Source organism: Lactuca saligna, chromosome 6 (assembly GCF_052625555.1).
Source record: "Lactuca saligna cultivar CGN05327 chromosome 6, ASM5262555v1, whole genome shotgun sequence".
Taxonomy (NCBI): Eukaryota; Viridiplantae; Streptophyta; class Magnoliopsida; order Asterales; family Asteraceae; genus Lactuca; species Lactuca saligna.
Window position 1 is genome coordinate 60566521 of NC_136422.1, and position 13393 is coordinate 60579913.

The 13393-nt window shown below is 33.8% G+C and overlaps 1 protein-coding gene across 1 annotated transcript; it reads left to right on the forward strand.

The window, feature by feature from the left end:
- The first annotated feature begins 4051 nt into the window (after positions 1 to 4051).
- On the forward strand, positions 4052 to 7305 carry LOC145002632 (uncharacterized). Its single transcript, XM_078961862.1, has 3 exons — positions 4052 to 6138; positions 6249 to 6962; positions 7047 to 7305. Exons 1-3 carry the CDS (start codon positions 4052 to 4054, stop codon positions 7303 to 7305), a joined length of 3060 nt encoding a protein of 1019 aa, XP_078817988.1.
- The last annotated feature ends 6088 nt before the right edge of the window (positions 7306 to 13393 follow it).

Below are 13393 nucleotides of genomic sequence, written 5' to 3' on the forward strand. Positions count from 1 at the left end.
CGGTTTAAATTAAGAACCGGGACATATACTAAAATTATATAAGCCGGTTTTGATCCACCGAACCGTGTCTTATAACCTTACAATTATATGACCCATTTTTTAAAATAGAATCGGGCCTTATTCTCTTGCCCTGGGGAACAACTACACATCCAAACTCTTTTTCATCAAAAACAATTTTTGCACATTTATGAAAAAACATTTATTACTCCTTTTTCATATATATATTAGACTTGTACACACCATGTGTCTTATACAAACTTTGAAAACAAGTCATACTATACTAGGAAGCCATATGACCCATTTTCAATAACCAGGTGTTTGTACTTCATCTAGAAAATGCAAATATGGCTTAATGACTTGTTTTTTGTTTTGAACAACTATGACTTTATTAAGCAACACACAAGAAGGAAGTTAGCAATATTAAGCAATAAGAAGAGCCAAAGAAACAAAAGCTAAGCTAAACAAACAGAGAACTAAAAGCAATAAGAAAACACCCCACAAGGGTAAAAAGGTCAAATAGCAAAGATGTATCCCACCAGCAACCTAGAGAGCATAGCAGACCAGAACTTTAGAAAATGGATGAATAGAGGCAGAAAGAGTCAATAAGCACCACACTAAAAAACACCAAGTAGGGGCAAAATGGTCAATAAACCAAAAAAAACCCCACAAACATCTAGAAAGAAATTAACAAGGAGCACAAATAGAACCAGAGAAGATCAATAAAAGTATGCCAGCAGCTCCAAAGAACACCAGATAGATGATGCCTGCGCATTTGAGTAGATAAATAAATGAATACAACTATATTTTCTTCCTTATGACGTTGAAAAGCATGCAGTGTGAAATAAATAGGTAAACAGATAAGATATACATTACTCAAATACTTAACTGATTATGAATAAAACTTTAAATTTTAAAGCTAAAGAGATTGATAAAAACATGGATTGAAAGATAATTACCACAGATTATCTATTTAATTGGTGTTTTTTCTTCCAGTCACGCACAAAAAAAAAAAAAAAAAAACAGAGACCATATGAAAAAAGTTGTATTTATTCATCAATTAGCATACACAGAAAGTCACACGTGCAGAGAATCAATAAATCTTGTATGAAGGAGATGAAAACCGTATGATACAACACACATATTCTTCTTCATTAAGTCTGAGTATGTATCTTTAATCTTATTGTAGACTTGTAGTGTGTTAATTTAATTTAGAATTTTCGTTTTTTTAACAGTTGAGGTCGGTGGTTAGCCTCATATTTTCACATTTGAGTCGGTTAATGTTTAATTTTGGAAAACTTACATAAAAGTTGAGCAGAGTCAGAACAGAAGCTGTGAACAGCATAGACGATTGCAAAGGTTCAACTTCCTCAACAACCAAAGCTATCAACCTTCCAAATATCCCTTGGAATTATAGATATCAGTAATTCTTTCCCTTTCGTCTTTGGCATACACAATCAAAGGTAACTTCCGGATAAGATAAAATTTCATTATATTTAAGTAGACTTGAAAATCTAAGATAGTGTTCCAGACGATGAATATCACACAAATATTTGTTGAGACTTAATTGAATCATAATATTTTTTTTTTATGTAATTACAGATGGATCCTAGTTACTGAAAACATGGAAATAAACGTTCAGACTATGAATACTTACAGGCTCACCATTGTGTGGACGTTATGCATATCGAAAAAAGTGTTTGTGAAAGCTTGATAGCCTTAATGTTGAACATCAAGGAAAAGTCAAAAGACCGGTTTAGGTTTAGTCTTCGAGAAGATGATGTTGATGACACCACTCACTTACGGTTAGATCATGATGAAGGACTATGATAAGCTTGGACTGTTTGGCTTTAGCCAGGTCTATCTAATGTATTACATTTTTAGCATATCATAGAATAAGCGGTTCTGCCAAAAACAAAGAAGATTATCACTAAAATAAATTATATATAAAATTAAAAACATAACCATTCATAAACAAAATTTAAATTTTAAAACTTAACAGATATTGATACAACTATTTAGGAGAATAATTACCACTAATTCCTAAGATTATCTTGTTCATTCCTATTTATTCCTCCCATAACACAGACAAAGCATACACTGGGAAAAAAAAATCAAGAGAAGGAAGGTAGAAGTTGTTTGGTATGTATCTCCAACGCTAATCAAATTTTGTTTTAATTGATGTACAATTCTTTGCTGTTCCACTAGGCTAAACGAGAAAATATTTTCATAAGTTTATTTTTTCCTTATACATGCAGAAATCAAAAGATCACATACGACTGGGATGGAAACTATTAGCTACAACACATGTGTTCTTCCTTATTAAGTCCAAGTATGTACCTCTAATCTGACCATAGTGTTTACTCTGGTTTAGCTTTTATAAACTACAAATTGCAGTGTATCACACCGGTATTCTATCTTGGCAATCTAAATAAATGGGTTCAAAGATGATAAGAGTTGTGGTCCTTCAGTAATAAACAATTTAGAATTTATTTATCTTTTTCTATTCTTTTTTTATAATATTTAATTGTAAAATTAAAATGTAGTTGGTATTTTAAAACAGATGACGTAAATTTAAAAGTCACAAGCAAATTGTATATTGCATTTATAGCTCAACTTCATTCATCTGTAGTCATCAACTTGCCTTCTTTTGTTTGACCATTTGATTTGGAATGAACAATTCATATTCATAGTTTCTGTCAACGAGATTTTGGAACTCAATTTTGTTTAAAAAAAAAAAAAAAAAAAAAAAAAAAAAAGCATCAACAATAGTGTTATCAAACTAGCTTTAAATTTATATGACCAAGAGTGTTATCAAAGTAGCTCTAAATTTAAGTCAATTTTCATTTGACCTTTCTGAAGGTCTTCATTGGTATTGTTGATGTGATAAATAGTCTTGTAATATTAGAATTCTTAGATATTGATACTTAAAATACGTCTTATACTTTTTTTGTTTATGGTATTCATGTATCTAAACCACTAACAAAAACACCCTACCCAAAACATTTGTTTGATTGTTTTTCAAATTTACTGCCATTGAGGATAAGCTGATAACGATCAATGCAAAATAGTTATATAATAATTGCATAACAAAAGTAACTAGTATAGACAATGGAAACACCTTAAACCTTAAGTGGTGACATCGTTTTCTTCTTTTTTCCCTATTTCTTCTCCAAACCTTGGAATAACCCTGCAACAGCAAATAAGAAGTAAAGAACAGATATAACTGAAATTTAATAATTGCATTCAAATGCTAATCTGAAAAAATAACAAGAGAGTGGCAAGCTAGCAAACCCATCACCTGAGCCTTTTGGGGCTATATGGTGGAAGGTTGCAGAACAGGGACGACTCACATTCTAGGATAGTAAAGGTTATCAACCGTAGATATCTAGTTGGGCTTTGGGGGGAAAATATACAAAATATGGCAGATTGAAAGAGGGAATCAACTGATTGGTAAAAGATTGCCATATGAGATTATGTTTTCGGAGGTTTTGATATGTAACTATGGTAGAGTATGAAAGACACAATGCAGTCATTGATAGGGTAGAAGGTGAAAGAGACCTTTGGCGGGAAAAATAAGGGAAAAATAAAGAAAGTCCCGTCTTCCACTAAATTAGTTTTTTCTATAATATTTGATATTTAAAAAAGTTATTTATATGCATTTCTATTTAATATCTATCAATTACATAAATGAATTTTAGCTACTCATATAACAAATAATATGAATTGTTTTAGTATTGAAACCCAATCAAAATAACAATGGATTAATAATAATAATAATAATAATAATAACTTATTTTATTACATAATTCGTTATATGACTTGATTTACTGTTTGTTTGAATATTGCAGGAATATTTGTTGAAGCTTATTTAATCATCAAATAATACATTACTCATCTTGTCTAACGAGTGAAGATAAGGTATTTTTATTACTTTCAAACACTCAGTCATATTTTCGTAAGATTAAATTTGTATTAGGTAAATTACAAATGCCTTTAGACTTATTCTTAGTCCTACATGCATGTTATTAATATATGGTTTATGTAATAACAGATGGATCGTAGTTACTGGATGTATAGAATTAAACGTTCATATGATGAATTTTTGGCATGTTTGGGTGGTTTTCTTAAAGTTGAAGAGGAAAATCGGGTAAATAAAGGAGAAAGCTACATATGGTGTCCTTGTGTAGATTGTCAGGACTGTCGTATGTACACTGATTCTGCCGAAGTACAAGAACATTTAATAATTCATGGGTTTATGAGAGATTATATATGTTGGTCACGACACAGGGAGACATTGGTTAATCGTAATGAGGTTGTTTCAGAGTTTAATGATGATAACAATGATTCAAACAATGACAAGTACGATGACTTATCTGGAATGTTACATGATTGGGAGGACAATGTTGCTGAAAAGGATTATGAACATTTTCAACAATTATTTCACGACTCAGAAAAACCATTGTATACCGGGTGTATGAAGTATACCAAACTATTTGCTGTTTTGAAACTATTTAACCTAAAAGCAAACAATGGTTGGAGTGATACAAGTTTCACAAATCTTCTAAAGCTTTTGAATGATATGCTTCCTCAAGATAACGAGTTACCTATTTCAACATATCAAGCAAAAAAACTAATGTGTCCAATGGGAATGGAAATCGAAAGAATACATGCATGTCCAAAAGACTGTATGTTATATAGAAACCAGTATGCAGATCTAGATAAGTGTATCACATGCGGTACATCACGGTATAAGCAGAATAATCATACAGAACAAACCACTGATGTGAAAAAGAAAGGTCCACCTGCTAAATTATTGTGGTATTTGCCTATTGTGCCTAGATTAAAGCGGTTGTTTGCAAACGCCAAAGATGCAAAATTAATACGATGGCATTGCGATCGTAAAATAGACGAAAAAATAAGACATGTTGCTGATTCCCCTCAATGGAGAAATATTAATTCCAGTTTTAAAGAATTTGGTCGAGAGATTAGAAGTATTCGGTTCGGACTTAGTTATGATGGAATTAATCCATTTGGAAGCCTAAGTAGTCGTCATAGTACATGGCCGGTTCTTCTTTGTATATACAATCTCCCACCTTGGTTATACATGAAAAGAAGATACATCATGATGTCATTACTACTTCAAGGTCCAAAACAACCGGGAAATGATATCGATGTTTATTTAGCTCCATTAATTGAGGACATGAACAAATTGTGGAGTCCAGGTGTCGAAGTGTATGATGCATATAGTGGGGAAAATTTCCAGCTTCGGGCCATGATTTATTGCACCATAAATGACTTTCCAACATATGGGAATTTGTCTGGATATAGCACAAAAGGAGCAAATGCATGCCCAATTTGTGAAGATGACACACAGTCGTTATGGTTGTCAAATTGCAAGAAAAATGTATATATGGATCATCGAAGATATCTTCCAAAAAATCACCCATATCACAAGAAAAAAAAGGTGTTCAATGGTAAAACTGAGGAGAGGACGGCAAGGAAACCATTACAAGGAGAGACTGTATTTTCTCGTGTTGAAAATCTAAACGTTACATTCGGAAAATTCAAAGTTAATGGTAAAGGAAAACGTAAATGTAAACGTACAGGTACAACTCCTCCCAAAGTTATTTGGAAGAAAAGATCTATATTTTGGGAGTTACCATACTGGAAGCACTTGCAGGTTCGCCATTGTCTTGACGTTATGCATATTGAAAAAAATGTTTGTGAAAGCTTGATAGCCTTATTGTTGAACATCAAGGGAATGTCAAAAGTCGGAATTAATGTTCGAGAAGACATGGTTGAAATGGGAATTCGCCCCGAGCTTGCTCCTATTAGGAATCCTGGAAAGCGTAAGTATCTGCCAGTAGCTTGTTATCCCATGTCAAAGGATGAGAAAACAAAATTTTGTAAGTGCTTACATGGTGTAAAGGTTCCATCAGGCTATTCTGCTAACATTAAGAAGTTAGTGTCAATGAAAGAACTAAAACTATTTGGTATGAATTCCCATGATTGTCATGTTTTAATGGCACATATGATTCCCATTGCAATTTGTGGAATACTACCAGACCGCATTCGACACGCAATCACAAAGCTATACGTGTTTTTCAACATGATTCATTCTAAAGTATTGATCCCGAGGTATTAGATTCATGGGAAAGTGATATTATCTTGACATTATGCCAACTCGAGATGTATTTCCCACCTTCATTTTTTGATGTCATGGTTCATCTAACATCTCATATTGTTAGAGAGATAAAGTATTGTGGGCCAGTATTCTTACGATACATGTATCCATTTGAGAGATATATGGGCGTCTTAAAAGGGTATGTAAGGAATAGACATCGACCAGAGGGTAGTATTGTTGAAGGATACACAACAGAGGAGGTAATTGAAAATTGCACTGACTATATACAAGGTGTTGATAGTATTGGCATTCCAAAATCTCGACACGAGGGTAGACTTGTAGGGAGTGAGACAATTGGATTGAAAAAGATCATTCCAAATCGAGAAGACTTACAACTTGCACATTTTACAGTCCGACAACATATGACAGTCATTGCTCCATATATAAATGAGCACAAAAGAACACTGGAATTGTCAAATCGTGGTAGGAGCAATAGATGGTTGGTTAACGAACATAACAAAATGTTCTCACAATGGTTAAAAGATAAAGTGAGAGCAAGTTATGGCATCGATAGTGTGGATCAAGCTGTAGTAAATCTAGGGAATGGTCCTGATGATCTTGTGTCAACGTACCAAGGATACGACATTAATGGTTATACATTTTACACTAATCAACAAGATGTAAAATGTACGCTTCAAAATAGTGGTGTAACAGTAATAGCCTCAACTGAAGTATATGGAGATAGTCATGATACAAGGGTGACGATCGCCAAAGAATCATACTATGGCGTCATTCAGGAAATATGGGAATTGAAATATGATTCCATCATTATACCTATGTTAAAATGCAAATGGGTTGACAACTAACGAGGTGTTAAAGTTGACAATGACGGTTTTACAGTTGTTGACCTTACCAAAAACAGATATGTATCAGAACCATTCATCCTAGCTAAACAAGCTACCCAGGTATTCTATGTTGAGGACCCTAAGGAATCGGGAAAGCTCATCATCATGCATAGCAAACGACATATACTTGGTGTTGATGATGTTGTGGACGAGGAAGAGTACGATCAGTTTGATGAACTACCCCCATTTTCTATCAGCATTGCATCTTCAAATGATGATGTCGATGATACCACTTACTTATGGTCAGATCACAATGAAGGAATATGGATATCATAACCCACATCTGAGGCAAAATGAAGAGGATTTGGGTGAGGTCTCAGACAAAGACAAGACAAATATATGATTGACAATGAGACGTGTCATTATTTAATATGTTTTAGTGTCATTTGAATTTTAACTATTTATGTTTGTATTAATGTTTTAGTTTGAACATGTTTTCATGAATGTTTTTAATTTTCATTTGGATGTTTAAGACTTAAGTTTCTAAAATTCGGATATGTTTGCATCAAGAATTTATTCATGTTTAATTATCAATTTTATTTATGGAATCTGACCCACGAACCCAAATTTGGCCCACAAACCTATGAATCCAAATCTCACCCACTGAGTGAATGGAGGAAATGAGAAGGCTTACGATACTGAATGGTACCTATCGGAAGATATCATAAGAGTGATATCATGCCTTTAGAACACGCGGACCAACCCGCTACTACTCGACAAATAGGGCAGCCAACTCGTCGAGTAGACCCAAAAACCAAAAAGATTCATACATAAATCAATACCTGAGAATCGGGGCGTTAGAGGTGGTTGTCGAGGTTAGTGGCGGTGATGGTGTTGGTGGTGGTAGTAGCGGCTGGTGGCAGTGGTAGCAGTGGTGGCAGTGTTGGTGGTGGTCATGAGTGATGGTAGTCACGATGTTGGTGGTGGCTGTGGCAGTTGTGGTAGTGGTGGTGGGTGATGGTGGTGGTGGTGGTGTTTAGCAGGTCACTATAAAATATGGTGCACCATTGTTTCTTATTTTTATACAATTAAGAAAGCTAGTGAAAGACTATTTTGGAGATTACTTGTTCTCGAATTAAGGTCTATTGGTTCTAACCCTAGGGACTAAATCTCATATCTATCACCCACATACTTTGGAAAATAAAACAAGTTATTCGATAAGAAACATGAATATGATTGTAAAATTGCATTAATCTAGTATAACCTAATTATATTTTAAAAAATCACTATATTATCCGGCCCGGTTTTGTTTTTTAGTTAAAAAATTCATCCTTAATCTGAATTATATTATTACACTGATCATCAAAATGAAATTCGCCAACCTGTTGGGTATCCTAAGTTTCGCAAGATTCGTTAATTAACTTCAACATGTCGTAAGTTATAAAATTATACTATAGTTAAAAGTTCTTATAAATAATGCATCTTTGAGAAAATATTTATAAGATTGAAATGAAATATGTTGTCAATATATTTTTTTTCTTGTATCGTAATAAATAAATATTATATCTTTATGTTAGAGTTTCCTTTTAAATTCATAATATACTAATAATTAGAGTTACAAACAAAATAATACAAAATAATTTGAAAAAAAGCATGAGCTCTAAATTGGTAAGGTGCCATTTGCCCCTTAAAAAAACATAAATTTATGCAAAAAATATGTAAAAATTAAAGTGGTTTTGGCTGAAACTTTTTAAGTTAACCTGTATGAAAATTCAATATACCACCACAAATTTTGAGGTAGAATCGGACCCTATACCATGTTATCACTCATTACCCTCCTCTTTTTCTCGGCTGCAACAATTTTACCACCTGAGTGTCATCTTAAACCTTTATTCCAAACCCTTCAACTCGTGACCCTCCAACCCGTGACCTATGTATAGTTAACCTTTATTCCAAACCCTTCAACTTGTGTCGTGTTCAGGTTGTCATGTCAAAATATACCAACCTGAACACGATACGATTGTCAGACCTACTTTTAATGATGTTTCAAAAGAGAAATCTTAATATTTTCAACGTCCATTTTATACAAAAAAGTCGTAAATTGAAATTTGACTCTACGGCTAATCGAGCTAAATTTCATGTTTATTTTATATTAGGAATGAAGATTTTGATCCATCGAACCGACCCTATACCGTACCGACGTCAGATCAAGCCAAGTTTTTAACTCAATGGACCGGTTTCCAGTTCTTTGTTCTCATCCGACCGATTCCCAATCGAATCTGGTTCGAGACATGTACGTATAAAAGAAGGGTTTTCAAAAAAAATAAATACATGTTTTTTTTGTCAAATCAATACATTATTTTTATAAGGATATATATTAAAAGTTCAATAAGCAAAAGGTATTAATTGAAACTTATATATAAATATAAAGGATTAAGCTTGAAAATTTTAAGCTACTTTACGGTAATGAAATGAAATATATACCCTTGAAAAAAATCACCCATTTACTTTTTAAGATTTTGTATGACTTAAGTTTTGGTAAAGTTTTTTGATTTCCCGCCATAGAAATTGTATAACCCGCCACAAATTTTGGTAAAATCAAAACCCCAATCACGTTGTTACTCCTTACACCTCCCGTTCTTCTTCACTGCATCATCAAGCAACTAGCGATTTGAATGCGAGACGATTCCTCCTCATCGTCCTGACTATAATCTGGTGCCTAAAACCCTTATCTCTTCCTCGATTTTCGCTATCCCCTACCTTATAGCAGGAGGTCTCCAAGTCATTGCTAAGGCAACATTACTCGTATACACGACTTTACATCTCAATTGATCCTCTTCCCCAAAACAACAAAACTAAATTCTTCACAGCATCTCTCTTCTCGTAAGTACACTTCCTGATCGTTTAATGTTTCCCACTGTCTCCCAGAGTATCGTTAATTCTTGTCACGTAAGTTGTATGCTATTTGAATCACTTTTTGTTGATGAACAATTATAGATATCAGTTGTATCATCTTTCTCGTTGATTATGTTTACTTTTTGTTAGTAATTTATCATTTTTTGCTTTAGATTAAACTGATTTGAATGGTAATTTGTTGCTTAATCACTGATATGTACACCTCCTGATGCAATAAGCAACACGTTTTTAGAATTGAAGCATCCGATCTTGTGAGAAGTATTGGACTTTACTTGGAATTTTATACTATGTCTAATGCTACTTTTCTAAATTAATTAAGATCTTATTTTGTTAATTTAGTAAAAAGTAAGGTTTAATTCAAAGAGCATGTTTTGATTAAACATTTTAGTAAAGAAAATTTTTAGAGCTTATTAATAATTTTCGGTACTAGTTTAAACAATACACAGTTCAAGTATTGTGTTGAAGGTTATTTGAATTATTTGGAGAGAACTAGGAAAATAAAAATTCTTGTACTTTATGAATTTTTATTCCAGCGTTTAGGTTACATTTGTCGTTTATAAATTTATGTCCAAGTTAGTTTTAATGGTCAATGAATCCCTCCTATTTTTAATTACCGTTAAACTAGTGAGTGGCTTATGCAAAAAAGGTATAGATCTTAGGACATGTCTTTATGGATTTGACCCTGCTTTCATGTACTACCCCCCCCCCCCCAGTGCATTAGAGCATTATTTTTACTTATATTATTTGTTTGTTAGGGGTTGCAACACGCCGATAACAAGGATCCAAACCAAAATCCCTCTAATGGTATCACACTCAAATACACCAAAAAGTGGAATAAAATAACTAGGAGAAGAGTCAATTTCACAAACCCTGAGAGGGTTAGAAATTGTCACTATGGGGGAGGGGAAGAAGAAAGGTTGGTGAAACTCCGATCTAAGGTGCAAGGAAAAATGTAATCCCTAAGGCCCTATTGATTTACCAAGGACTCAATCAATCAACTAACTTGAATTCGTTTTCTCCCGTTTTGTAGATGTCAAAGTTCGACAACTATGGTCTTCCTAAATCCCGTGGAACAAGCATTCCACATGAAGATGGTATTCCACGATTCGATCGAGGAACAAGAAATCATGCTTCACTTCCTCCACCTCCTACAATTGTTCTCCCTAACCCACAAGATCGAAGAATTGAAAGGTTCAATATCACTAAAGCCCTATTGGAAATGAAACATGAAGATGGTAAACCCGTGTGTGCCCACATTCTAGGAATGAAATCACACATTGAGAGGTTGATAATGTTGGGTGTATCATTCCCAGATGAGTTAGCTATGAATTGGGTTTTGCAGTCACTTCCTGAATCATATAATGAGTTTAAAAGAAAGTATTATATGATGGATCATGACGACAACCTCATTGACCTAACTTACATGCTCATTGCTGCTTAATCAGAAATGATTTGGCGAAGCAATGGAGCGTATTTGTTGGAAAAGTCAACCGACCATGCTTCCGAGGACGTTCTAGGAGAACCGACCTGCGTTTGCTGCTAAGAGAAAGGGCGTTGGATACAAGTCTGCCCAAAAAGCCTGAAGAGTCCAGAAGATGGGAGAGTCAAAGAGTATGGTTGCGTTTCAGGTAAAATCCACTATCTAACTCCGTTAAGTTCCTATTTATTGATTCTTAATACATGATGTGATAAGATTGCATTTGAATGTTTTGCAGGATCGATGAAAAGAAAGGAAGCTTGGTGAAAGAGCAAGATGAATCTAATCACAAGGACTGGATCTTGATCGCATGGACTTGAAGATTAGATTTTGAGCTTAGATAGTTATAATAGAGTTGTTAGAAATTTTCCTTTTGAAGTACATTGTTTTCAATAGATTTTGCATTGTAAGGACAAATGTTTTCCGCTGCTTTTATAAATAAAATAAATTTTCGTTTGACTTATTTATTTATTTGTTTATTTCCTTGCAATGAAATCGTTATGAAAATTGATGTTTGCATATTTCTACAACGAATGGATATGATTCTTGTTTATGTTATTTATGGAAATGTCAAGAATTTACCAAATAGGGAGAGTTTCACATCACCCAAATTTCAATTGGACGGAAATTTGGAATCACGCAACTTCATGATGAATGAGAAATTTCATATTTGGAAATTAGACTAATTCGTTGACAAAGTGTCAAGTGAATGGACTAGGAGAGCAAGCACACAAAGTTGTGTGTTGATCAAAGTCCACCACAAGAATAACAAAGATATTCATCATGATTTACTAAAGGTTTAGTAAATATGATTATACTTATAAGATTAAGTGTAATTATGAATTGATTGAAAATTTTAAATCAATAGCAAAACGAATAAGAACAATCAAGTAGGCAGAAAGATAAAAGTTTCTCCATTCTAAGAAGAAGGGAGAGTACCTTTTATGCTTTATGATAGGTCTTAATAATTAAGAACCATATCTCAATTGATCCTCTAATTGAATCTTAGTACAATTGTATGTCTAAGAAGAGGAATCAAGAATTGAAGAAATGGTTAAATCAAAAAGTCAATCATACTTCGTTCCAATACCAAGTCTTAAAGTTAAGATTGTGGCAATAAGTGACAAGTATTAAGAAGGTTTTTAACATTCATCAAATGTGGAAAGTTGTGATGTTTTAGATAAGACAAAGACCAACTAGGACCATTTTATGAAGTGTTTTGATAAAAGCTACACTAACTCTTGAATATTTGTTTTGTCAAGAAATGGTTATTGACAAGAGAATCTTATATGTCAAGGAGTCAGTGGGAGTCTTAATGGTCTTGAAAGGTTTCAAGAACAAATCAAATAAACCTTATCGATCATCACTAGCACACGAGTTGAGGTTTACAACCTATCGTGTTGACATTATTTTGTTTCTGTGCTGTTTCCAATTGAGTTTATTATGCATGTGAGTTCTATGAGTTCTCATTTTGAACGCATAAAAGGCAAGGCACCTTGATCAATGAAAGGTACATTAATAGGAGAAGGTGAGCTGCTTAACTACTTGGAAGACGTGGTGGGCAGCTGTGCTACCATAAGGCAAGAAATCAAGATTAAGAAAGTTCGGTCCATATGAGTTTGAATTTGTCGTAAATTTTGGTTTTAACAAATTCACATTGATAGGAACATATACACCGTTTAAATCTAAGTGTCATAAGATTTCCTCCTTCATGAAAATGATTGTGAGGAAATGCTTTCACTAAGAAAGATTTACGAAGATAGTGATTGTAAAATTGCATTCTCGAATTCGATTATGGTTACGGTATCCCTTTCCATGATTTGAATTGTGAGGTTTGGCAACTAGTCTTAATTGTTTAAACAAACATATGAGCTATCTAAGGAAAAGGTGTATAAGTTTAAGAGGCCTTGATAAAAGATTATCAAAGCATTAAGTAGGGATGAGCAAATGGACCGGGGAACCGGCCGGAACCGGTACCGGAACCGGAACCCGATGGAACCGGTCGGGCCGGGACCAGGACGTTATTTTTGT